The sequence below is a fragment of the Schistocerca gregaria genome, chromosome 3, assembly GCF_023897955.1.
Source record: "Schistocerca gregaria isolate iqSchGreg1 chromosome 3, iqSchGreg1.2, whole genome shotgun sequence".
NCBI lineage: Eukaryota > Metazoa > Arthropoda > Insecta > Orthoptera > Acrididae > Schistocerca > Schistocerca gregaria.
This window is the reverse complement of record NC_064922.1, coordinates 664524065-664549111: the sequence shown is the minus strand read 5'-3', so window position 1 is coordinate 664549111 and position 25047 is coordinate 664524065. Positions and strand designations below refer to the sequence as shown.

The 25047-nt window shown below is 37.5% G+C and overlaps 1 protein-coding gene across 3 annotated transcripts in view; it reads left to right on the top strand.

The window, feature by feature from the left end:
• LOC126356325 (calmodulin-binding transcription activator 1) overlaps nucleotides 1-25047 on the top strand; it is a 1852577-nt gene that overhangs the window by 1529791 nt on the left and 297739 nt on the right. For all 3 annotated transcript variants that reach the window (XM_050007298.1, XM_050007299.1, XM_050007300.1), the window contains exon 10: nucleotides 20575-20621. In XM_050007298.1, coding sequence (XP_049863255.1) covers nucleotides 20575-20621 — 47 coding nt within the window. The remainder of the gene's footprint in view (nucleotides 1-20574; nucleotides 20622-25047) is intronic.

The window sequence follows — 25047 nt, the reverse complement described above, 5'->3', positions numbered from 1 at the left end:
ATCTTTTGTCAAATGAGCAGTTGTATATGATTGCTAAAAAATGGAGCTATTTCATCAGCACACTCCAAAATCTATCTTTTATATAACTCAAGCCTTTATTAAGTGATTGAAAGTGCTTCACTATACCAGTGGTATCCACTTCCAAATAACTTGTATTGGCAGCTATTCTTGATTCAAATTCTGTAGTATGTTCTGCATCTTCTTTGATGAATGAATTTTGGAAATCTGTGATTAGTAACACTGTTTTAGAGGTGCTGTTGTCAAAAAAGATTATCACTCCTATAATGCAATGAAGGTATTCATTGTGCATTTCCACTGGTATAATTTATTTACAACCATAATATCTTTGGAACAACTGTTGGGTTTCGAAACAGAGTTTCATTGCAGGACTTACAAAATACATCTCACACTGAAATCTGCACTAAGTTTCAAACAGCTGTGAATCATTGCTAATCTTGGAGACTTTGCATTCTTTTAACTCTGGCATCTTTTTTTATTGCTACTGCTACTGCATCCTGACCTGTCTTCTTTATGATGGAAGATCTGTTGTGTCTCATATTAATTTACTTAACATGAAACTCTCATTTGTGTAAGTGCTTTTTCTTTGAATTTAAGGCACACTTGGCCAACATTTACAAAGTTATTGTGGAAGGAATGCAGACAGTCTGTTAGGAGACTGTCAAGTGAATTTTTGTCTTTTTTTTGTAATAGATATATTTTGCATATGTGTTCAGTGGATATGGATTTTATGGTGTACATTCTCACTATAACAGTCTTGTGGTTATTAATTCCTGTAGGTGCAATGATGCTCTCTATTTGCTCAATATTGATTATTGCTGAAAGGTGTAATATGTTATCACAACTATATACACTTTGTGTGGATTCTTGAACTAATTGCTCAAAATAATTTTCGGAAAAAGCATTTAGAACAATTTCAGATGATGTTTTATACCCATCACTGACTTTAAACTTGTATGTTCACCAACATATTGTGAGTAGATTGAATCACAACCAACTACAATTGTACAAGTTAGGTACATATTCGAAATCAGGCTCAGATTTTTCTTGAAACCTTCAGCAAATTTATCAAGAGAGTCAGTAAAAGGAAGCGGTTATTAATTTATTTTGATTATTGAATATGACATTATCCATACTAAATCACAACAACTTTTACTTTTATTTCAATTAAGATAACTAACTTCTAACAGCAACAGTTTGCCACCACCAACTGAATGTCGACTATCCCCTCTGAATAGTGTAGGGTCCTTGGTAGAAACATCAGCTGAACTTAACTCAGACTTTAACTAGCTTTCAGTACTTGTAACAATTACTTCTTCAGCACTTTCTATTAGCACTTGGAGCTCTGGTACTTTCCATAAAGCTATGATGATATACAACTGTAATATAATGTTTCCTAGGTCTGCTGACATCCTGTGTTTGAGCTGCTCCCTTTGAGACGGTTCTGCTGTTACTTTACTTTCAGGCAGTCTAACAAATGTGGTAATGCAAGTAAATTTCTTGGAGTAAGAAGCTGGTTTCTTGAAGTAGGAAGCCAACATAGTGGGCTTAAAGATCTCTGTAGAAAAAAAAGTCATGTTCTTAAAAAATTCTCAAAAGTTGTTAAATAATAGACATTGGTCAAATAGCAAAATTAAATAATCAAATACATGGAAGAATTAATGCAAGAAAGTGGTTTTAGAAATCTGCTAGTGAAGAAGGGATCCTTAAAAAATGCTTGTCCAAGAACCTTAAAATAGTTGCTGTAAAACATTGGTGAAATCAGAGACCCTGTATGCCACTTAGTACCTGACAGTGAGTTTCAAGTTGGAACATGGAGGAAAGAATTAAAAAGAATATGCTCGCTACACTAAAGACCCCAGACACCCAGAAATTAAGAAGTAATGCTGAAAGATATCAGAATGTAGAAAATGTAACAGAAACAATAATAAAGTCTTTTGAAGTCTTAGTAAGTATTAAGTGCAGTGTGTAGATTTTACTAGGTTTAATTGCATTTAGTAGTGTAATAACTGTTTGAGGAAGTGAAGATTTTAACTTCTGTGCTGCATTTTTAAAGAAAATGTGTAAAACCATTACCACTTAACAACCGTTTTTAGACCTAAATTTTGTGCGTGAAAGTTAAGTTATTCAAAGTGTAATTAAGTAAGTACATTAATATTATATTTATATTAGAGCACTATAGAGCATAGTAAATAGGAAATTATGTTTATTTAGTGAAAGCTTAAAAAGTAGGCCTATATTGTAAACAATCATGAGTGTGAAGTGTTTTAGCTGTCATAGGAAAGTTAGTTCTGGGGTGCTATGCTGCTGTTGTGACAGATCGTTTTACTGGGGGGAATGTTGTGGCAAGGAAATTGGGGAACACAATGAGACTCTTCCTAGGTATTGTAAAGTGTGTTCACAGCATATGAAAATAGCAGGACAGGAGGGGAAGATTAGAGCCCTTCAAGCAGAATTAGATAAAGCTAGGGAGGAACTAATTAGGTTAAGGAGGGAGAAGGGTGAAGAGAATTGAAAAGTGATACCAGAGAACAGGGGCCACAGAAAGAGGACAGTATCTGACAGTTTCATTGTTGGCACAAAAAAATAGATTTGCCCTGCTGCCACAGTCTCATGTAGATGTAGATGTAAGTGTAGCTGATGCACAGCAGAATTCAGTTAGGAAGCCTGTTGCTTCAGAAAAAGTAGGAAGTAGGAAGTAGGTAGAACATTCTGCTGTTAGGTAGCAGTCACGGAAGAGGTGTGGGCCAACTTCTGCAAGGAAAATTAGGTGGCAGCTACCAGGTCACAAACTTTTTCAAGCCTAGTGCATCTCTCAGCCAAATCATAGAGGGCATAGGATCTTTGTGTAAAGGATGCCCCAAGGAGGATCATGGTGTAATAGTGGGTGCCCACCATGTGCCACAGTATCGATAGGGACCAGGGCTGCAATATTGAGAGTGATCTTGTAAAAATAGCATCAGCAACAAACCGTACTAATGTTGAGTTTATGCCTGTTTTCAAGCACTATGATCGATCCCAGTTGAACAGCTCTGTGAAGACGGTCAATATTGAGCTGGATCGACTGCTTTGGGCTGGTGCTGGGTCGGGGATTGGTTTGGCTCCTGTTGACACTATTGCTAGATGGGGCTTTACTTCTCATGGCCTGCATCTCAATAGAATAGGGAAGGATATACTGGCTGGGTTGATAGAAAATTCTATAAGAGGGACACTGCAAATCATGGAAGTAGTTCTTTCTTAGATTAACCTCATTATCTACACATACCATATTGAAACAAGATGTGTCTGGAAATGTTAGGCATAATACTTGTGAAGTAAAAAAAAAAAAAAAAAAGTATCAGTAAATTTACTACATCAAAATATAAGAGGTTTAAAAAAAAGAATTAATGAATTTCAGGTCTGTTTAGATGAGCTAGTGTACAAATCCTGTTGATATTATTTGTATTTCTGAACATCATTTAGGTAGTGAAATTGAAATGCTTTATATGGAAGAGTATACCTTAGCTTCAAAGGATTGTAGAAAAGAGATGGAGAAAGGAGGAGTTGCCACTTACATTAAAAATGGTCACAATTATAAAAACATTGACATTCTTAAATACTGTGGTGATCAGCATTTCGAAGCATGTGCCACACAAATAGAAACACATAAAAGAAAAATAATTATAGTCACAGTATACAGGTCTCCAGCTGGTAATTTCCAGCTATCCACTAAAGAGCATGATGCAGTATTAAGTGTCTTAACTTTTAAAAATAATGAACTCATACTAAGTAGAGATTTTAATTTAAATTTTCTGGAGGATAGTTACTCAAGGTTCATACTGGACTGTCTTACCACTTCTTATATTCTCATTCCCTTACTACAGTTCCTAAGCAGGGTTATGGGTACCAGCAGCACTGCTATTGATAACATTTTCATTGGTACTACCACTCTAACAAATCATAGTATAAATGCAATATTTAATGGTCTTTCAGATCATGATGCCCTGTTGCTTATATGTAATATAATGGGGTCTGATTCAACAAATATAGGAAGTGGGAGACTATACAAATAATAAATGAAACAGGAATTGTAAGTATAAAAATCTGTTTGAGGAATACAGACTGGAAAGATGTATACAATTCATCCAGGATAAATGAAAAATATAACTGTTTCACTAATATGGTCATAGGCCACACTGAAAACTGCTGCCCTAAGAAAGTAATCAAAGGAAATAGATTAAATGTTTCAAAATCTTGGATTACCAATGGAATAAAAGTATTGTGTAAAACGAAAAGAAGACTGTTAAGGCTTTCGTGGCCACTTGTTGACAAACTGCCTATTGTCTTCTGTTTCGGGTTCTTCGGCTGACGTTCATCTAATGATTTTACTGACATTTCCCCAGCACAAGTGGCTGGCATTGTCAAAGCTTCAATCTCCATTGCCGGTGGTGAACTGGAGCCGTGCTCGCGGCCGCGGACTATATGTACCTGATGTGCCAACGTCCAAGGGCTTCTCCTCAGTCATTCCCAGTGCAGTTCTCCTCTTGCTACCTGCGACGGTCCAGAACTTCCTTGTCGGCGAATTTTATTACGTGGTCAGTCTGACTCAGTGCGTGCTGTGCCACAGCCGATTTCTCCACCTGCCCCAACCTGCAATGTCGCTTATGTTCTTTGATCCTAATGTTGATTGATCATCCAGTCGTTCCGACATAAGGTTTTCTGCATGTGCATGGTGTACGGTATATTCCCGACATTGCAACTGGGTCCCTTTTCACCTTTGCCATTCTAAGACACTCTTTGATCTTCCTTGTCAGTTTGAAAATTATGTTTACACCATGTTTGTGAAATATAAAGCCGATTCTGTATGTCACTCTGGGAATGTATGGCAGAAGGGCTGTACCCGACATTTTTTTTTTTTTTATTCCTTACTTCGCCGAGTGTTTGGCTCTGTTACACTTCTAATGTAACTTGTGGAGTACCCAATGCTCCTCAGAACACTTCCCAGGTGTTGCATTTTGTGTCTAAGGTGCTGCGGCTCACATATTCTTCCTGCTTGCATTAGGAGTTTATTAATCATGCCTCTTTTCTGGCTCGAGTGGTGGTTTGATAGTTTGTGCAGGTATCGGTCCGTGTGTGTCGGTTTTCGATACACGCTGTGTCCCAGGTTTCCACCATCCCTTCTGACCAGCACATCTAGAAATGGCAATTTTTTGTCCTTTTCTACTTCCATGGTTGTGTGGAGCCATGGTGAAGAACAGCTTGGTGACTTCCTAAGACACTTGAACAGCCTCCATGCCAACATAAAATTTACCATGGAAGTAGAAAATCATTAGATGAATGTCGGCCGAAGCCAATAGGCAGTTTGTCAAAAAGAAGACTGTACTTACTTAATGTCAAGAGAAAACAATGACTACAGAGTTAAATCACATTACAAATTATATTGTAAAATTCTAAAAAAGTAATCAGAACATAAAAATGTATTTATTTTCACGAAAAAATAAATGCCTCTAGGAACAAGATAAAAACTATATGGAACATAGTAAAAAGTGAAACAGGGAAAACTATTCAGGCTGATGAGGAAATTGTGTTAAATCTAAATAATGAGTTGATTAGAGATACCTCCAAAATTGAAGACACTTTCAATAACTTCTTCCTTTCAGTGGCAGACAACTTAGGTTTGCATAGTTCCTCAGAAGACTGCTTAAAATATTTAAATAATGCATTTCTCAGAAGTTCGACAAAATTCAATTGTATCCTACCTCACTGAAAGAGATTTCTAATATTATTAGCTCTCTTAAAAACAAATGTTCCGGTGGTTATGATGAAATCAGCACTACCATAATTAAATGTTGCTGCTCAGAACTTTGTGACATACTGAGTTACTTATGTAATGAAACCCTCCACAGCGGTACTTTTCCAGATAGGCTTAAATATGCTATTGTCAAACCATTACACAAAAAAGGAGACATGTCATCAGTGGAAAACTTCCGTCCCATTGCATTATTGGCAATATTTTCAAAAGTGTTTGAAAGGGTTATGTAGAATAGACTTTATAAACATTTGGTATAGAAAAATATTCTCATTCGCAATCAGTTTGGATTTCGAAAAGGATTGTCACCTCATCAAGCTGTATTCTTCTTAACAGATCACTTTTTAGAATAAAAAATCAAAAGTTACTATCACTTGGAATGTTCTGTGATCTGGCTAAAGCTTTTGATTGTACAAAAGTTAAAATATTGTGGGATAACAGGAGTAGCAGGCTCATGGTTCTCATCTTATCTTTTTAAGAGAAAACAGTGTGTGTCTGTATCAGGCTTACCACATAACAATAGTCATTCAAAATATGTAACCATCAGACAAGGGGTGCCCCAGGGCTCTATTTTAGGTTCCTTGTTGTTCCTATTATACTGGGTGATCAAAAAGTCAGTATCAATTTGAAAACTTAATAAACTGCGCGATAATGTAGATAGAGAGGTAAAAAATTGACACACATGCTTGGAATGACATGGGGTTTTATTAGAATAAAAAAAAATGCTAGACACGTGAAAGATCTCTTGCGCGCCTTGTTTGGTGATGATCGTGTGCTCAGCCACCACTTTCGTCATGCTTGGCCTCACAGGTCCCCAGACCTCAGTCCGTGCGATTATGGGCTTTGGGGTTACCTGAAGTCGCAAGTGCATCGTGATCAAGCGACATCTCTAGGGATGTTGAAAGACAACATCTGACGCCAGTGCCTCACCATAATTCCGGACATGCTTTACAGTGCTGTTCACAACATTATTCATCGACTACAGCTATTGTTGAGGAATGATGGTGGACATATTGAGAATTTCCTGTAAAGAACATCATCTTTGCTTTGTCTACTTTCTTATGCTAATTATTGCTATTCTGATCAGATGAAGCGCCATCTGTCGGACATTTTGTGAACCTTTCCCCCCCCCCCCCCCCCCCCCCCCCTCTCTCTAATAAAATCCCATGTCATTCCAAGCATGTGTGTCAATTTGTACCTCTCTATCTACATTATTCTGTGATTTATTCAGTTTTCAAATTTATACTGACTTTTTGATCACCCTATATATTAATGACCTTCCATATGCAGTGTCACAAAACGTAAATTTTGTCAAATTGGCAGATGATACAAATATTGGTATAAAAAACAGCACCCAAGATCTCACTGAGCAATCAGCTAATGAAATATTTGTAAGTATCAATGGGTGGTTCACAGCAAATGGATTGTCACTGAATTTTGACAAGACTCAGTACATACAGTTTAGTACCTCACAAAGAATACCTGACCCTATAAGTATAATGTATTCAAACAATGAAATTAAAGCTGTAGACAGTGTCAAATTTTTAGGACTACAAATTGACCACAACCTAAATTGGAAAATTCACACTCTAGACTTAATGAAATGCCTTAGTTCAGCTACATTTGCAGTAAACATGATAGCAGAAATAGGTGATATAAAAATGAAGAATTTCGTTTATTCAGCCTACTTCCATTCACTAATGAGGTACGGAATCATCTTTTGTGGAAACTCCTCTCACAAAGAGGACATTTTCAAAATTCACAAACGAGTAATTACAATTATATCTATCAGTCCTAGATCATCATGCAGAGATCTTCTTAAGAAACTTGGTATTCTGACTACTACTTCTCGGTGCATGTACTCATTGATGTCCTTTGTCATTTCCAACATATCTCTTTTTACACAGAATAGTGCAAAAGATGATTTTAATACCAGAACCAAAAACAATCTGTATAAAGACTATGAAAGCTTAATATAGTACAAAAAGAGTCAAATACATAGGTACTCATATATTCAATAACTTACCAGAGCATATCAAAAGTCTTGAAAGTTTCAGAGCGAATTAAAGAACTTTCTGTTGGCCAACTCCTTCTACTCCATTGATGAATATCTTCACAAGGATTATAGCTCATAACTCTGCCTGCATTAAAAAAAAAGAAACTTTGACTCTTTCCACATCCCAGAGAGTCCTCTCGAAGGGATCCATGGAAAATGATAAATATAGAGGAAACTAATATTCTGTGATAATTTATGCAGAACTAAGGACTAAATAGGTCTGTGAATACCTTTGGCAAAAGAAGTCGGCTAAGAAATGGATTCAAGAGGCCAAGAATGAATTACAAAGCAGTAATGTAAGGGAAGATAAAATAGTAGATGTGACAGCTTCAGAGTAAAAGTTTTGCAGATGGAAAGATGCCAAGGTAGAAAGGAAAAGAGTGTGGTTTAAAACACATTGAGGGGAGGGAAAAGTAACACTGAATACTGGATAAAAAGCAAGAGTAAACATCAGAATGTGAAGAATTGAAATTGCCGTGAAGTCTCCTGGAGACATACATGAGAGGGGGAAAAAGGTCTGTAATTGTTGCTTTATTTTTCATTTGAAGTAAATCAGTCACTTTTTTAATTGATAATAAGTTTTGTTCATAAATTAGAATCTTCTGATAATGACCTTGAAAACAGTCTAGTACAGTATTATATTTAACCTACATCCTTTGAAGAAATTCCCATAAATAATGGCAGCTTTTGAAAGTAAATTACTCTCTGTGACATGTATTATAATTGTTACTGAATGAAAAATTTCATCTCTCTGTGTTTATCTATGGTTGAATTCAACATTACACTGATCTTTTTCCTTGTGTCCCATGGTGTACACCCACAACTCACATGCTATCAATTCTTCAATTGTATTATCTGTTTGCTGAAATGGCAAATGATATGAAAATTATGTTGCATATAAATGTGCATGTTCACTGAATGCTAAACATTATATGTTAGGCAGTGGTACATGATCTTTTTAAGTACTGGATTGCTACTGTGTGTCACTCTTTTAAATCTATTAAACCAGTTTCTATGTGTGCTGAGGCTTGTTTTTCAATGTGTATACATTTCATAGTTGCAGTTCATGATTGTCATTGTATTTTGTAGGTAGGCATTGAATCATATCAGTGTGCTTTTAAAAATGTGATAACAGCATGATCGGTTGCATTCATTTACATATATCTAAATGTGAGCTTCAGTCGTAAGCAGTTATATGGACAGAGTGAGTAATATCTACTTTATCCAAGTAGTGTATTTTTTTTTTTCAGTTGTTGCTGTGACAAAACTGGATGTACCTACATAGCTGTCACCTTGTACTTTTAATTTCTTGGGTGTCATTCAGTAGTTTCATTTTTCCAGTTTCCTGCTTTGTATTTGTTTAGTTTTGATAAAATGCAGATCATCTACAGTTTTGGCTTTTTTTGGAGGGGGAGGGAGATCTTGTGCTGAATGTTATAACAGGATAAACTTCAATTTAGTGGTAGTGGATGAACAGTTTACTGCAGGCATGTTTTTGCAGTCCACTGGAAACTGCCTTGTTTTGGGTTTTACCCAAAATAATGCAGAACTGATACATCAAACCTCTGTACTTACCACATATTTTCAGTTAGTGATGGTCATCTACAAACAAGGACTCATTTGAATCTGTGCTCATCTACATTCTTTCTTTTTGCTGCTGAAAATGTTTCTACATGCTGTTTTCTATGTAGATGGACAGGAGCACTGCTGTTTTTACCTTCTGGAGGAGTGCAAGGACATGCTTGTAGTAAACTACCTCTGCAGTACAAATGAATTAATTTATTATGACAAAAATTTTCACCACAGTTGTAAACAGTCATGCACTTATATGTCATTAAAATAGTTCCTTCATAATGTGAGCAGTATCATTTCTTTTTTATTGACGCATTTAGACTAAGTCTGTCAACATGACAAATGGTCCAAAAACAATTAGTTTAATCTGCAAGTAACTAGTAGATTAAGAATTATTTTTAGAGACAATGGGAAATATTTGTGTATGTGGCTACCTTGGTAGTATCAATCCAGACACTTTATACCTCAGTGTCTTCAGATTTTATACATTGGATTGACATTTTGTGTACACAGACTTAATATTTCAACATGTGTAAAAAATAGGAGCCCTGTGAAATCACTAGAAAAAAATTGTTCTGTTTATAGGGAATATAAACTCTTTCACTAATGTGTGAAAAGTATTGTACAGAATATCTTATAATGAAATTTTTCTACCATACTTATAATTTAAGTTTGATTTTGGAGAGATTATTAATTTTTACTTAACTAAAATTGAAAATGTGTGATAGAATCGTGGGTAACAGTCACGAGATAATTGTTGACAAATCTTAGACATAGAAAAGTCATAGGTAGTAGAAAAATTAGCTCCACAAAATATATGGCTTTGAGATGTATCAAATGACTGATAAATCAGTCATACTTTGGAAATGAAAAAAATACTGAGGATGCACAGTGGAAATGGAACCTAACTGCTACCTACACCATATTCTTGTACAGATACTTCTGTTATGGATCTCATTGTGTTTCTGATATGGGGGAGCATCTGTTGGTTCCACATAGGTTGTGACTTGTACCTCTCTGTTTTATATTGTGGTTGAATTTGTTCATATAAAAATTAGTAATGGGCAACTTAATTTTCTGGATGTGTTTCTGAGCGAACAAATGGACAGGACATTGGGCCATAGAAAAGCCCACAAATACTGACCATTACCTTCACAACGATTCTGACCATCACCGTAGACAAAAAGGAGCTGTTATAAAAACTTTGGTGAACAGCACCAACAAAATTTGTTAACCGTTTCATTTGAAAGATGAGGTTAACCACTTACAGTCATCCTCTGAGAAGAATGGTTACTTTAACAAGGAAATAGCTCAAGCTCTTTGCCCTAGGGAGAGAATCAGAATCAATGAGGAATAATGGCCCCCCAACAGGAAAGTTTTTCTCCTGATTATTAGTAAGATTACAGGTCATATTGGGAAGATGCAGGGGAAATACAGAGTTGAAACTATTTTCAGACCCACCAGAACATTATGACCACCGACCTACTGTCGCTATAAACCCGTCGAGGCGATACCATCATTGCTTGGTGAGAATGACTGCTAGTTAGACACATGCATGGTTTTTGTAGTATCAGTGAACCTGCTGTCTGTGTGTAGAATGGGGAAGGCCCAAGATCTATCTGAGTTTGACTGAGGGCAGAATTTGATGGCCCAAAGGTTCGGAAACTGCATGACTTGTCTTGTGTTGGAGGACTGCTGTGGTGAATGACAAAACCAAAGTGAAGCCACGTCCAATTGTCCTCTAGTTGGGCGACCACCCATCATTATAGGTGGTGTACATTGTTGGCTGGGCAGACTGGTAAAACAGGACAGATGGCGAACTGTGGTGGAACTAACATCAGACTTTAGTGCTGTGCAGGGTACAGGTGTGTCTGATCACAGGGTGTGCCAGACAATTCTAATGGTGGGCCTTTGCAGCTGATGACCCACACATGTGCCAGTGTTAATGCCATGACATTGGTGAGTACAACTGAAATGGGCACGTGACCTTCAGCACTGGATGTTGGCATAGTGGAAGAGTGTTGCATGCTCTGATAAATCCCGATACCTTCTTCATCATGCTGATTGGGGGGGGGGGGGGGGCAGAGGGGCTGCGAATCTGTCGTCTATGAGGGGGGAACAGCTCCTTGATACCTTTAATGTGGAACAGAGACAAGCTGGTGGTGCCTCCATTATGCTCTGGGGAACATTTGTATGGTCATCCATGGGTCCAGTGGAGCTAGTGCAAGGCACTGTGATGACCAAGGAGTATCATGCACAGGTTGCAGAACATATGCACGTCTTCATGACAATCATGTTTTCCGGCAGCATTTATATTTTTCAGCAAATAATGCACCATGTCAAAAGGCCAGGAGTGAGATGGAGTGGTTTGAGGAACACAGTGGTGAGCTACAATTGATGCACTGGGCCCCCCAACTTGCCAGATATGAACCTGATCTAATGCATCTAGGTTGTGATTGAATGTGGCATCAGAACTCATCACCCCCCTCTCCAGAATTTACGTGAATTATGTGACTTGTGTGTGCAGATGTGGTGCCAATTCCCTTCAGGAACCTACCAAGGCCTCATTGCCTCCGTAACACGAATTGTCACTGCTGTTTTCCATGCCGTAGGCGATATACGGGCTATTAGGTAGGTGGTCGTAATGTTCCGGCTGATCAGTGTATATTGGTGACATGAAAAGAAGTCTTAACACCCATTTGGGTGAATTACTATCTGGGTCATATGACTAAATTAGCCATAGCATGATGTGTGTACCAAGAGGCTAAAAGTGAAATAAAATTCAGTGAGATGAGTGCCACATTGGAAACCTCACATTATCATATGTACATGGGTGAACAGTACGGCTATCAAGAAGAGAGACCCTGTGTTCGTAATGAAACTGTTTTAAGTGAATGACAGCAATTACAATGCTGCATTGAAAGAGCATCACTGACTGAAAGGTCTGAGGAGAGGCCCGATGTCATTAAATGGTTGAAAGAAGATGATGATGGAATTTGAAAACACGGGTGAGCTTAGTGTCGCACTAGCAGAGATTGCCTCATAGCCAACATCACATGATGGATTGTGGGGCCCTCTATACTGCCTATATATTCAGTGCTCCTTTGAGTTCCGATTGCAATTTGCTGCTTTTCCTCTAAAGATATCTCTTGCAGCTGGAGACAAAACATTAGGGGAACGTTTTACATATCAACCATGGCCTGTCAGCCTGGAAGTTTTAAGTGAAGAATAATAGTTTTAACACTTATGATAAGTTAAAACTTCATATTGTACACATGATGCTGATTTCCAAGACTCCAGTTTTCCAGACGCAATATATTGCGGATTTTCATGCCAGGAACACTGAACTCATAAGTATTAGCACTGAACTGATCTTCTCTACAGCTATGTATAGCCCTCTTTTAAGCAGTTTACCTCACTAATTGGTCATTATATTATGTTAGAAAGTTACCTGGTACTTTGGTACAACATGAATCTTTCTTCCCCATATGCTGGATTAACAGATATGTATGCTGGCCGCGGTGGCCGTGCGGTTCTAGGCGCTACAGTCCAGAACCGCGGGGCTGCTACAGTCGCAGGTTCAAATCCTGCCTCGGGCATGGATGTGTGTGATGTCCTTACGTTAGTTAGATTTAAGTAGTTCTAAGTTCTAGGGGACTGATGACCTAAGATGTTAAGTCTCATAGCGCTCAGAGCCATTTGAACCATTTTTGAACAGATATGTAGTTTTACTATTTATTGACATTGTCTTCTATTAGGAAGAATTTTATCTTTCAGTTTGGTCACCTACCCAGATGCATATGTACAGACCACATTAATATTTGTGTCTTTTGTGCTGTCTCTCTTTTCTAGTGGTTGCTTCTTCCTTTTCCTTCTTGTTTTTCTTGTGCCTTTGTCTGGCATCAGCACAGGGTTATTAACGGATAACGGATATTAATGGATAATGGATATTAATGGATAATGGATATTAATGGTTATTAATGGATGTGGCATGGTTAGTTTAAGGGGTGGCTACGTGTCCTACTTGTTGCCAGTCTATTACCCTCAAGAACAAAATATGTTGAGTTCAATTGTCTGCATGTGATGTTATTAATGTGAAAGTGAGCAAAAATTTGTGATCACATAAATGAAGTAGGTCATGGGTACCAGCCCAGTATTCACCTAGTGGGACATGGGAAACTGCCCAAAAAACACACCAGACTGGCCAGCAAATGGACCATCATCATTAATTTGGTGTTGGGCAATGCATCTTCCCATCCTGGAAGCAGCTATCTAACATTCATGGCTATCCAGGTGGGTTGTTCTAGTGATTTCTTACTCCAGCATTCTTTCAAATGTTTGCTAATTTAGTATTTTCTAACTGTGTTGCTAGCTGTGAAAAGCCATTGAATTTACTAGTCTATTCACAGTGACTTGTGGCTATCCATGGAAGATGCAACATGAAATATAAATATGGATAGACACACTACTATGTTGGTAGAAAAGAAAGGCAGCAGACAGGCATTAGGGAATGATGATTACTACCTTCAGAATAGTAGTATATATTGAATAGTGATTTATTTCTAAGAAAATACGCTTGATTAGGGTAAAAATTATTAATACAATTCACTTACATAAAATTAAAGCAAATTAAATGGAGCAATGTACTAAAGCTAATTATTTTTTTCTGAAAATAAAGTTATGTTTACATAATAATGCTAATGATGGAGGACATCCTGTTAAATTATGACCTCCTCCTACAGTAATTCTTCCACCAAACTGTAATACTTCTGTTTGGGGGAAGAGGGGGGGGGGGAGGGTGGATGACATTGTTAAAAGTTACAGGTTCAGGTTTTTAAGTAAAGGAAAACATGATTCACTTGGACGTGTGCCACATGTTCCTGATTTTTTTTTTTTTTTAGTACAAGTGATGTATTACTAGAACTTCCTGAGAAAACAATGCCATACCTTACTACTGCTCCACAGTAGGTGTGGTATGCAGTTATCTTTGTTTCCATGTTGCTGACACTGGATAATATTTGCAGTTAGGTACAAAACTTCATAATTTACCTGATCGATACTGTATATAATGATTATAATTTAAATTTTTATCTAGATTTACTACTATAAATTTAACAGAATGCACTTCTTTTGTGTTGTTATTTTTATTTCCTACTGTTTTGACTGTTGGGTCATGAACTGTACCATATGCATTTTTGAGAAATTCAGTATCACTCTGTTTACCTGGAACCATCTGTTTTATCTTCTTTGGCATCAGCAATTTTCTGCTTAATGGTTTTAAATTGATACAGATGCATCACTTCTAAAAAGAACAGAAAGAGCATTTACAATGATGGGCAGTTTATTAACATACAACAGAAAAGGGGTAGGACCAAGAATAAAGCCTTAAGGGAAAACTTATGATGTTTTTCCCTATTCTGAATGATAATATAATGTGGTTGAACAGATAACTACTCAATGCCTTCTGTTACATATGTATAGCATAAGCTGCTGTAGTGCTCTGTCCATAATCCCATTCTTTCCTGGTTTATGTGTTACTAAGGTGTGGCTTACTGAGTCAAAGGCCTTTGTGAGCTAACAAGATTCCTACCACTCTGCTGTTCTTCTCTAGTGACATGCTAATATTATAAACAAAGTTGTTTATCATATCTATAGTATGTTCTCTGATGAAAATGAGACATGCTGTTCAAAATAATCCCATATGTTACACAACCCAGGACTGTAGCTGCTTTCTCAAATACCTTTGGTAAGACAGGAATAAGGGACAGAAGATATTGTCCATGTCTTCCTTCAACCTTTCTTAAAGAGTGGGTTTATCTTTGCATATTTTAACACATCTAGAAAATAACCTTGTTCAATATGCAATAGAGGTATTGCAGGAGTAGGTATAATAATAATAATGAACCAGAAAGTAAGAATGCTATGAAGTTTATGAACAGTAGTGAACGAATCCTAGTAATCAAGATAGATACAAAACAAAAGCCTGTCGCAAGAGTAAAAGCATGTATGTCTACTAACTCTACAGATGAGAAAGAGATTGAAATAAATTTATGAGGAGGTAAAGAAAGATTCAATGTAGTAAGGGAGATAAAACCTTAATTATATTGAGAGGACTGGTGTTTGGTAGTAGGAAAAGGAAGAGAAGGAAAAATAGTTGACAACATCGACTAGTGAAAAGGAAACTACTTGCTAAAATTTAGTCGTTGCTGCCATCTGGTTTATTAATTGTGATGGGCTGTATATGTGCAAGAGACTCAGAGACACTGTTAAGTTTCAGATATTTTGTGTTATCATATAGCATTTATTTTGAAACCCCCATCTTAAACTGCAAAACATTTCCAGGAATGGATATGGAATCTGATTATATTATTAGTTATGAAATGCAGATTAAAACTGAATTTGAAGAAGTTTGAGAAAGGTGGGAAATGGAGGAGATGAGACATGGACAAGTTAAAACAACTAGAGGATGATGAGAGTTTCAAATAGCTCATTACACAGAAGATGACTGATATAGGTGAAAGAAATACAGAAGAAGATAAAGAAGTGACTTTGAGAAATGAAATAGGGAAAACAGTAGAAGAGCAGTTAGATAAAAAGAAAGGCCCAATAGGAATCCTTGCATAATACACAAGATATAAAATTTAGCTGGCAGAAGGGAAAAGATGAAACTGAAGAAAATAAAGTGGCCAAAAGGGGGTACCACCATCTGAAAAATGAAACTGACAGAGTGTGCTAAATGGTTTAGTTGGGATGACTAGAGGAGGAATGCAAAACTGTAAAGAAATGTGAATGGTGATAGGAGTGGTAGATGCTGCATACAGGAAAATTAAAGTAACTTTTTGAAAAAAAAGAGAAGGAACCGTTTGAACATCAAGAGGTCATATAGCAAGCTGAAATTAAGAAAAGAAGGTAAGACTGAAATGTGAAAGGACCATATTGAAGATATATACAAAGATGATGTGACTTACCGAACAAAAGCGCTGGCAGGTCGATAGACACACAAACGAACACAAACATACACACAAAATTCGAGCTTTCGCAGCCGGCGGTTGCTTCGTCAGGAAAGAGGGAAAGAGAGGGAAAGATGAAAGGACATGTCTGCTTGTGTCTGTGTATGTGCGGATGGATATGTGTGTGTGTGTGCGTGCGAGTGTATACCTATCCTTTTTTTCCCCTAAGGTAAGTCTTTCTGCTCCCGGGATTGGAATGACTCCTTACCCTCTCCCTTAAAACCAACATCCTTTCGTCTTTCCCTCTCCTTCCCTCTTTCCTGACGAAGCAACCGCCGGTTGCGAAAGCTCGAATTTTGTGTGTATGTTTGTGTTCGTTTGTGTGTCTATCGACCTGCCAGCACTTTTGTTTGGTAGGTCACATCATCTTTGTTTTTAGATATATTTTTCCCACGTGGAGTGTATCCCTCTATTATGTTCATATATATAGTGAGAGGAAACTTGAAAACAATATTACAGAATGAAAGGGGGAAGTGAATGAAGATTAGGTGGGTGATATGATACTGCAATAAGAATTTAACAGAGTACTGAAAGATCTTTGTTGAAACAGGACCCAAGATGTAGATGACATTCCCTTAGAATTATTAAGATCATTAGTGTAACCAGTCAAGCTAAACAGTCCACCTGGTATGATATATGAAATCATGGAACCCATCTTGAAGATAGCTTTCTCATGCCCAAATGTTTATGCAAAATATTATGTACCTGTTCATTTAAGATGCTCACGCTTGACCAAAAATGGAATCGTGTGAAGTGTTGCAAGTATTGTTTGTAGCTGTTCAGGAAGAATCCACAGGACTTGAAATGTCGTTTCATCTCTGTGGATGAAACATAAATACATTACTATACTCCTGAGACCAAACAACAATCTAAACAATGGGTTACCAAGGGAGAACCTGCACAAAAAAAGCGAATGCACCACAAAAGGCGAAGACCTTTCCTTCGGCTCGAAAGGTTATGGCGACTGTCTTTTGGTATTCGCAAGGGATAATCCTCATGAACTATCTGGAAAAGGTAAAACTATTACAGGTGCATAATATTCATCATTATTGGACTGCTTGAAAACCGAGCTGCAAGAAAAACACTGGTGATTGGACCGCAGAAGAGTCCTTTTCCATCATGACAATGCACCAGTACACATCTCAGCAGTTGTGGTCACAACTACAGGATTCCTACTCGCTTCACATCCTCCCTATTCTCCAGACTTGGCTCCCTCAGGCTACTATTTGGGGAGCTACTCGACTGAATAATAGCGGCTCTGGTCAAAGAAAAGCATCATAACGACCAGAAGAGCAGTGTGCTGACCACGCGCCCCCCCCCACCCCCCCCCCCACCCCCACCCCCACCCCCCAATCCGCATTCTCAGCTGAGGATGACACGGTAGTCAGATGGTCCTGATGGGCCACTTGTGGCCTGAAGATGGGGTGCTTTTATAATTAAAGTGCAGGCACTTTTGGAGTTTCAGTGTGGTCTGTAATTATCATCTGACAGCAAAACTTGGTAGATGTGGTAATATATTAATGTAAAACTGATTTATGCAGGAAAAAAATTAGTTCCAATTTTGGCCACCAGGTACAAATCTGGTGCAATACACTGTGTGTATGATGATTTGACATCCACACTGTCATTTGATAAGCTGTAACATGGGTGAACAGTATGGCTATCAAGGAGAGAGACCCTGTGTTCGTAATGAAACTGTTTTAAGTGAATGGCAGCAATTACAATGCTGCATTGAAAGAGCATCACTGACTGAAAGGTCTGAGGAGAGGCCCGATGTCATTAAATGGTTGAAAGAAGATGATGATGGAATTTGAAAACACGGGTGAGCTTAGTGTCGCATCTGGAAGAGGAAGGCATCCTATCTTGGGGAAGTTATTGACGGTGTTACTGCTGCTGTAACCGGCCATGAAGCACATCCCATAGGTAATGCTAGTGCTCGTGTAGTGTCATGAGAATCGTCCATCCTATCATCGACAGTTTGGAAAGTTTTATGGTCTATTTACCATACAAGACCCAGATGGTGCAGCAACTGTAACCTCATGACCTGCACAACCTTCTAAATTTGCTCAGGTGTTTCTGACAGGGATTGAAGTAAGTGTTGTGGCTGCACAATTTTCTATGGATGATGAGGCACATTTTACTCCACAGGGTGCAGTGGATGGACAGAATTGAAATACTGTTAAAATGTGTGATGTTCACAAATTATTGAGACTTCCTTGTACAACATTTGATTCCTTCCTAGAAAGAGAACAACTGTGTGGAAACCACTGTTTTCATTTAAGAAGGGGCAATATCTCATGTTGCTTACCCAGTGAATGATCTGCCTAATGCAACCATTCACAAATGTATTGTCTCCAGATGCATGGCCTGCAAGATCATCTGATCTAAATCCATGTGACTTTTGGACCTGGGGATATCTAAAAGAATGTGTTTACCAGGGGCACATTTGGTCTCTACCTGAACTAAAAGCTGTTGTAGAGGAATAGGTTGCTCAGATTCCTTTGGAACTGCTGTGACCAACTGCCAATAACATCATTCTACAGATGCATCATCTCATTGCTGTCTTCTGTGCTCACACTGAACGAATTGCGTAAGTGGCACATAATAGTAAAAATCAACATTATGCCTTTCTCACTTGTTTGACTTTTTCTGGACGCATCTTGTTCCTAATGCACTACATTTGGAAACACTTCTGTATGTCTTTGCTGTCTTCACAGTGCCATTTAATTATTATTATTATTATTATTTATTTATTTATTTTATTTTATTTATTAATTTTTTTGAGGGGGTAAGAGGAGTGTGGGAGATAAAAGTTGTAGATGGCAACCAAGGATTAATTACAATAAGCTGGTTCCACTGAATGTAGGTTTCAGTTGTCATGGTGAACTACTGTGGAGAACTGCAGTCTTCAGACTGAAAATCATGAAAAAGTGGGGGAAGATTGAGGATTTTGCCATTGTTGTACTTGCAAGTGTATATTGATGAGGTGTCTGACATATAGACAGAGAGGCAAGAAACAGTGTTGGGCTCTGATAGGAAAAGCACTAAGAAAACAGTGAGTTGGTATTGTGTAATGGGAAATAAATGTAATTGAAGAGTTCTCCATCATAATAAGACTGCGTTCTAGATGAGCCTGCTCCAAACCACCTGGAAAACAATGTGTAAATAAATAAATATATGTATAAATCCGTCAGGAATAAAACTGATAAAATTATTGGTTGCTGAAGTTATTGGAACACAGATTTAATTCTATCCAGAAACTACCGCAGTAGGCTTTCCTGGACTGATGTGTACTCTGCTATTAACTTGTGACTGTTATTATTAATGTGTAGGGGTATGTATTCTCTGTTAGACCAAGTAATAGGTGTATAACTGCAGATATGTATTATTGTGTATTAAGGACAGTCCTATTTAAACTAATTGGCATTTGAGAGCAAGCCTTCTGGACTGTTCCCAGCGGCAGTAGTACACCAATGGTCACATTACATTGTCAGCCCCCACTGTTGAGCCACTTCACAAAACATTGTGACTGCCAGTTCTCAAGGGGGAACTTTTCTGGAAGTGAAAATTTCACCTATTCGAAGGAATAAAGTCTACCTACGCTCATAATAAAAATTAAGTATAAATATCATACATGCTTAAAGATATTATAGAGCTCTATACCATATAAATTTCTGATTATCTGCATGATTTTTGTAAGTGATAGGCACCACAAAGTGATTTTCTAATGCCACAGTGAGATGAACAATGGTGGCTGCCTGCAGACATTGTGACAATATTTCAGTTTCAGACTTTGAACATCAGATATGAAATTTCCATTAATGTGTCACTTTTCCACTAAGTATCTAAATATATTTGCTGAAGTACATTACAAATCTCATTCATAGAACTTTTTTTTACAAATAATTTCAGTGTTTGTTTAAACAAAATGGAAATATAAACCATTTTGGATTTAATAAATTTAATGTTGTAATAAGCAATTTTTTTAGTTACTGTAAGCACTAATAGTAGATAATGAAATGCTGCTTCTTTTTAGCTTTTTGATATGCTTAGTGCACATGTTACATTATGTTTGTATGTGTTTGCTTCTACTGAACTTAATTTTTAAATAATTTTTTTTCTCTCTTTAGTTTTCAGTGAGGATGAGCCAGACCTGAATAATGAACTTGAAATATCAGTAAGTTCATTACCTTCTTACATACACAGTCAAACATCATCTTAATTTTCAATCTTTATTTCTGATATTAAATTTGTTGTAGACCATAAACAGTCACTAAGCCATTAAAAAGATGACATGAAAAGACCATTTGTTTTGTTTACAGTTAGTAATTTTTAATGTGCCTAAACATTTTATTGCCAGATATGTTCTGATTTTAACAATGAAGAGTACTCCAAGAGCCAATTAAAAGTTTGACTGTGCTCTAAACCAAGTAATTAAATGACAGTTATAGTGTAACAAAACAAATGTGACTGAGTCAGATGAAATATTATGAAAAGAATAGTTGCTACTCAGTTACTCACCATACAGCAGAAGTGCTGAGTCGCAGATAGGCATAGCAAAAAGTCTGTCCAGAAAGTGAGCTTTCAAGCTGAGTCTGGCTTCAGCTTCAGAAACTGTGGTCATGTGTGTGTGTGTGTTCCAATTTTTAAGAAGACCTTGTTGGCCGAAAGCTGACTTTCTCACAGTCTTTTTGTTGTGCCTGTATGCGACTTAACATCTCTACTACATGGTGAGTAGCAACTACCCTTTTCATAATACTGTTACATTCCATCCTGGACTTTCCATTGTTTGGAATAAATAAATTTCTATGTTATCTGCATAAGCAAAAATTTTTGGAGGATCATTAATTAAGGTGCCACTCTTATCTACCTCTTGAACCATCATATGTAGGGCTGAAGCAAATGAAGTTGTAGAATGTCCATCCTTTGGTTTATTCTGTTACTGTGTTGTGATCTTTCTCCTATCCCTGTTGCTCCAGTTGTACTTTATTACCCATTGAAGTAAAATTACTTTTAATGAAGTAACAATTTTGCTTGGCAATACAAATAGTTTTTACCCACATGAGCATTTCATGGTTAAATCTTTCGATTCTAATTAATGCACACTGTGCTCAGATCTGTTATGTAATCAGAGCTTTACCAGTAAGCTGTTTGATTTCAGATAATTGATCTAAATTGCCTCTACTTCTTCTGTGTCTGTATCATTATCTTCATTTTACTTTTTTCTGTGTATTTCTGTTGATAATTGCTGAGAACAGTTCGTATGCAGTGTTCAGCCCTGTAATACTTATGTAAATTGCACAGTTAATCCTTCTTTATGCAGTGGATGTAGTTTTCCTGCTCTACACTCTGTACTGCCTGTAAAATTTGTTATTTAGTCCACATATTTCTACTTTAGTTTGATAATCTGCGTTTTCAATTAATTAATCTATTATCCCATCTTCTTGCAGTATTCTCCTTATTTTTCAACCCTTTCACATTTTCATTATTTTTTTCTTCAAATAATGCTGCTTCTTGTGTCCATGTTGTCAATGTTTGTTCTTCATCAGTCTACTTGGTCTGTTATTCTTCTTAGTTGGAGCTGTTTAATAACTCCTGTCCATCATTTTAATGACTGTTACTTTTGTTCTCATTTCCCTCTTCTTGCTTGATATGTTCTGTTAATTCTCTTCATTGCAGTTCTGAGTTACCAAATTTAATTTAATGCTGGAATACCTACACAGAAGTGCTCTCTGCAGTAAGTTGACAAGAGTTTTGTGTCTCCTTAGGAAACTAGAGGACTGTGTGAGTAAAGAGCTCATGCATAAGGCATACTACACCTTTTTTCATACACACTTACATTATAGAATACTTCCTTGGAGAAACTCTGCTGGAACACATGAGGTTTTCCTCTCGAAGAAAAAAGCCGTTAGGTGTATTTTTGATTTGAGCAATTTGACTTCTTGCAGACAGTACTTTATTGAGAATAAAATACTTACAGTCCCTAGTCTATGTACACCAAAATACTTACGCATGCCAGACAGAATGTCCATGTATGCAAGTAGATCAGACGTGTTCTCATGTCAAACCAGAAACAGGAACTTAGACGAACTCCTTGGACTTGTTGAAGTGAAGTCCAAAGTAATTTTTTATATGCTAGCAAAATATTTTCAACTGTACACCATTTGACAAAAGGGAATTAATGAAAATAAATTTAAAAAAGTTGTAGAGACATGGCTGGACAAAAAGCATTCTGTAGCACTAATGAATTTATATATAAAGAAAAAAGGTGATCTTTGATTATAAATTTCACTCTAGCGCATAAAAATGTAGCTTCTGGCACACAAGGGTTGCCCAGAAAGTAATGCACCACATTTTTTTTCTTAGCCAAAACCGATGCCACAAACACGAAATGTTATGTATGTATTAATTGAAGCCTCCTGAGTGAGCATGCCAAGTTTCTGTCACTTCTTACAGATAGCATTACTGTGTGACAGTTTTAAAATGGCATCTGGAGGTGATGTACATTACAAGCAACTGCTGTCATTGGATTTCTGACTGCAGAGAAAGAAACTGTGGGGAATATTCACAAACACTTGCGCAAAGTCTGTGGATCATCAGCTGTAGACAGATGTACAATTAGTCGCTGGCCACAGAGGGTGAGGTAACCAGAAGGTGGTTCGGCAGAGCTCCATGATTTGCAGCAGTCGGGTAGACCATCCATGGCTGTCACATCTGACATGTTGCATTGAGCTGATGTTGTCATTCATCATTAAGGATGTCACTCATGGAAGGCATTTTGAGGATGATGAGGAGGTGATTCACGGAGCGAAGTATTGTCTTTGCCACCAGGACAAGGATTGGTGCCGACAGGGCATACGCACCCTTGTTTCTCGTGTAGGAAGACCATAGAATGGAATGGAGATTACATGGAAAAATAGGGTGTGCAGATAAAACACAATTCTTTCATGTGTGTAATTCTCATTATGTTCAATAAAGAATTGTTGAAGAAAAAAATGTGGTGCATTACTTTCTGGGCAATGTTCTTACAACCTAATTTTTAATAAATGAAAAGCACCAGTTTGCTTTTGTTCCACAATATTACTTGTATTGTTAACCGGTTTTCGGCTTACAAGGCCATCTTCAGACATGGCCTTGTAAGCCGAAAACCAGTTAACAATAAAAGTAATATTGTAGAACAAAAGCAAACTGGTACTTTTTTCATTTATTATAATGTTGTTCTACCAAGATTCTGTTAACCTAATTTTTAGTGTACGCAATCTGTGCAACAGAACTGATTTTATGATGTGTACAAGAAAGCAATATTATGTGATAATATTTAACTTACATTAACTGTTTCTTTAATCTACATCTACATGTACATGAATACTCTGCAATTCACATTTAAGTGCTTGGCAGAGGGTTCATCGAACCACAAGCATACTATCTCTCTACCATTCCACTCCCGAACAGTGCGCGGGAAAAACGAACACCTAAACCTTTCTGTTCCAGCTCTGCTTTCTCCTATTTTATTTTGATGATCAATCCTACCTATGTAGGTTGAGCTCAACAAAATATTTTCGCATTCGGAAGAGAAAGTTGGTGACTGAAATTTCGTAAATAGATCTCGCCATGACGAAAAACGTCTTTGCTTTAATGACTTCCATCCCAACTCACGTATCATAATTGCCAAACTGTCTCTGTAGTGGACTTTTGGCATCTTCTAAGTGTCCTGCCAATGAAACGCAACCTTTGGCTCGCCTTCCCCCACAATATTATCTATGTGGTCTTTCCAACTGAAGTTGTTCGTAATTTTAACACCCAGGTACTTAGTTGAATTGACAGCCTTGAGAATTGTACTATTTATTGAGTAATTGAATTCCAATGGATTTCTTTTGGAACTCATGTGGATCACCTCACACTTTTCATTATTTATCGTCAACTGCCAACTGCTACCTGCCACACCATACAGCAATCTTTTCTAAATCGCTTTGCAACTGATACTGGTCTTCAGATGACCTTACTAGACGGTAAATTACAGCATCATCTGCGAACAACTTAAGAGAACTGCTCAGATTGTCACCCATGTCATTTATATAGATCAGGAACAGCAGAGGTCCCAGGACGCTTCCCTGGGGAACACCTGATATTACTTCAGTTTTACTCGATGATTTGCCGTCTATTACTACGAACTGCAACCTTCCAGACAGGAAATCATGAATCCAGTCGCACAACTGAGATGATACCCCATAGGCCCGCAGCTTGATTAGAAGTCACTTGTGAGGAACAGTGTCAAAAGCTTTCCGGAAATCTAGAAATATGGAATCAACCTGAGATCCCCTGATGATAGCGGCCATTACTTCGTGCGAATAAAGAGCTAGCTGCATTGCACAAGAACAATGTTTTCTGAAACAATGCTGATTACGTATCTAACGATCGTTCCTGTCGAGGTGATTCATAATGTTTGAATACAGTATATGCTCCAAAACCCTACTGCAAACCGACGTCAATGATATGGGTCTGTAGTTCGATGGATTACTCCTACTATCCTTCTTAAACACTGGTGCCACCTGCGCAATTTTCCAATCTGTAGGTACAGATCTGTCGGTGAGTGAGCAGTTGTA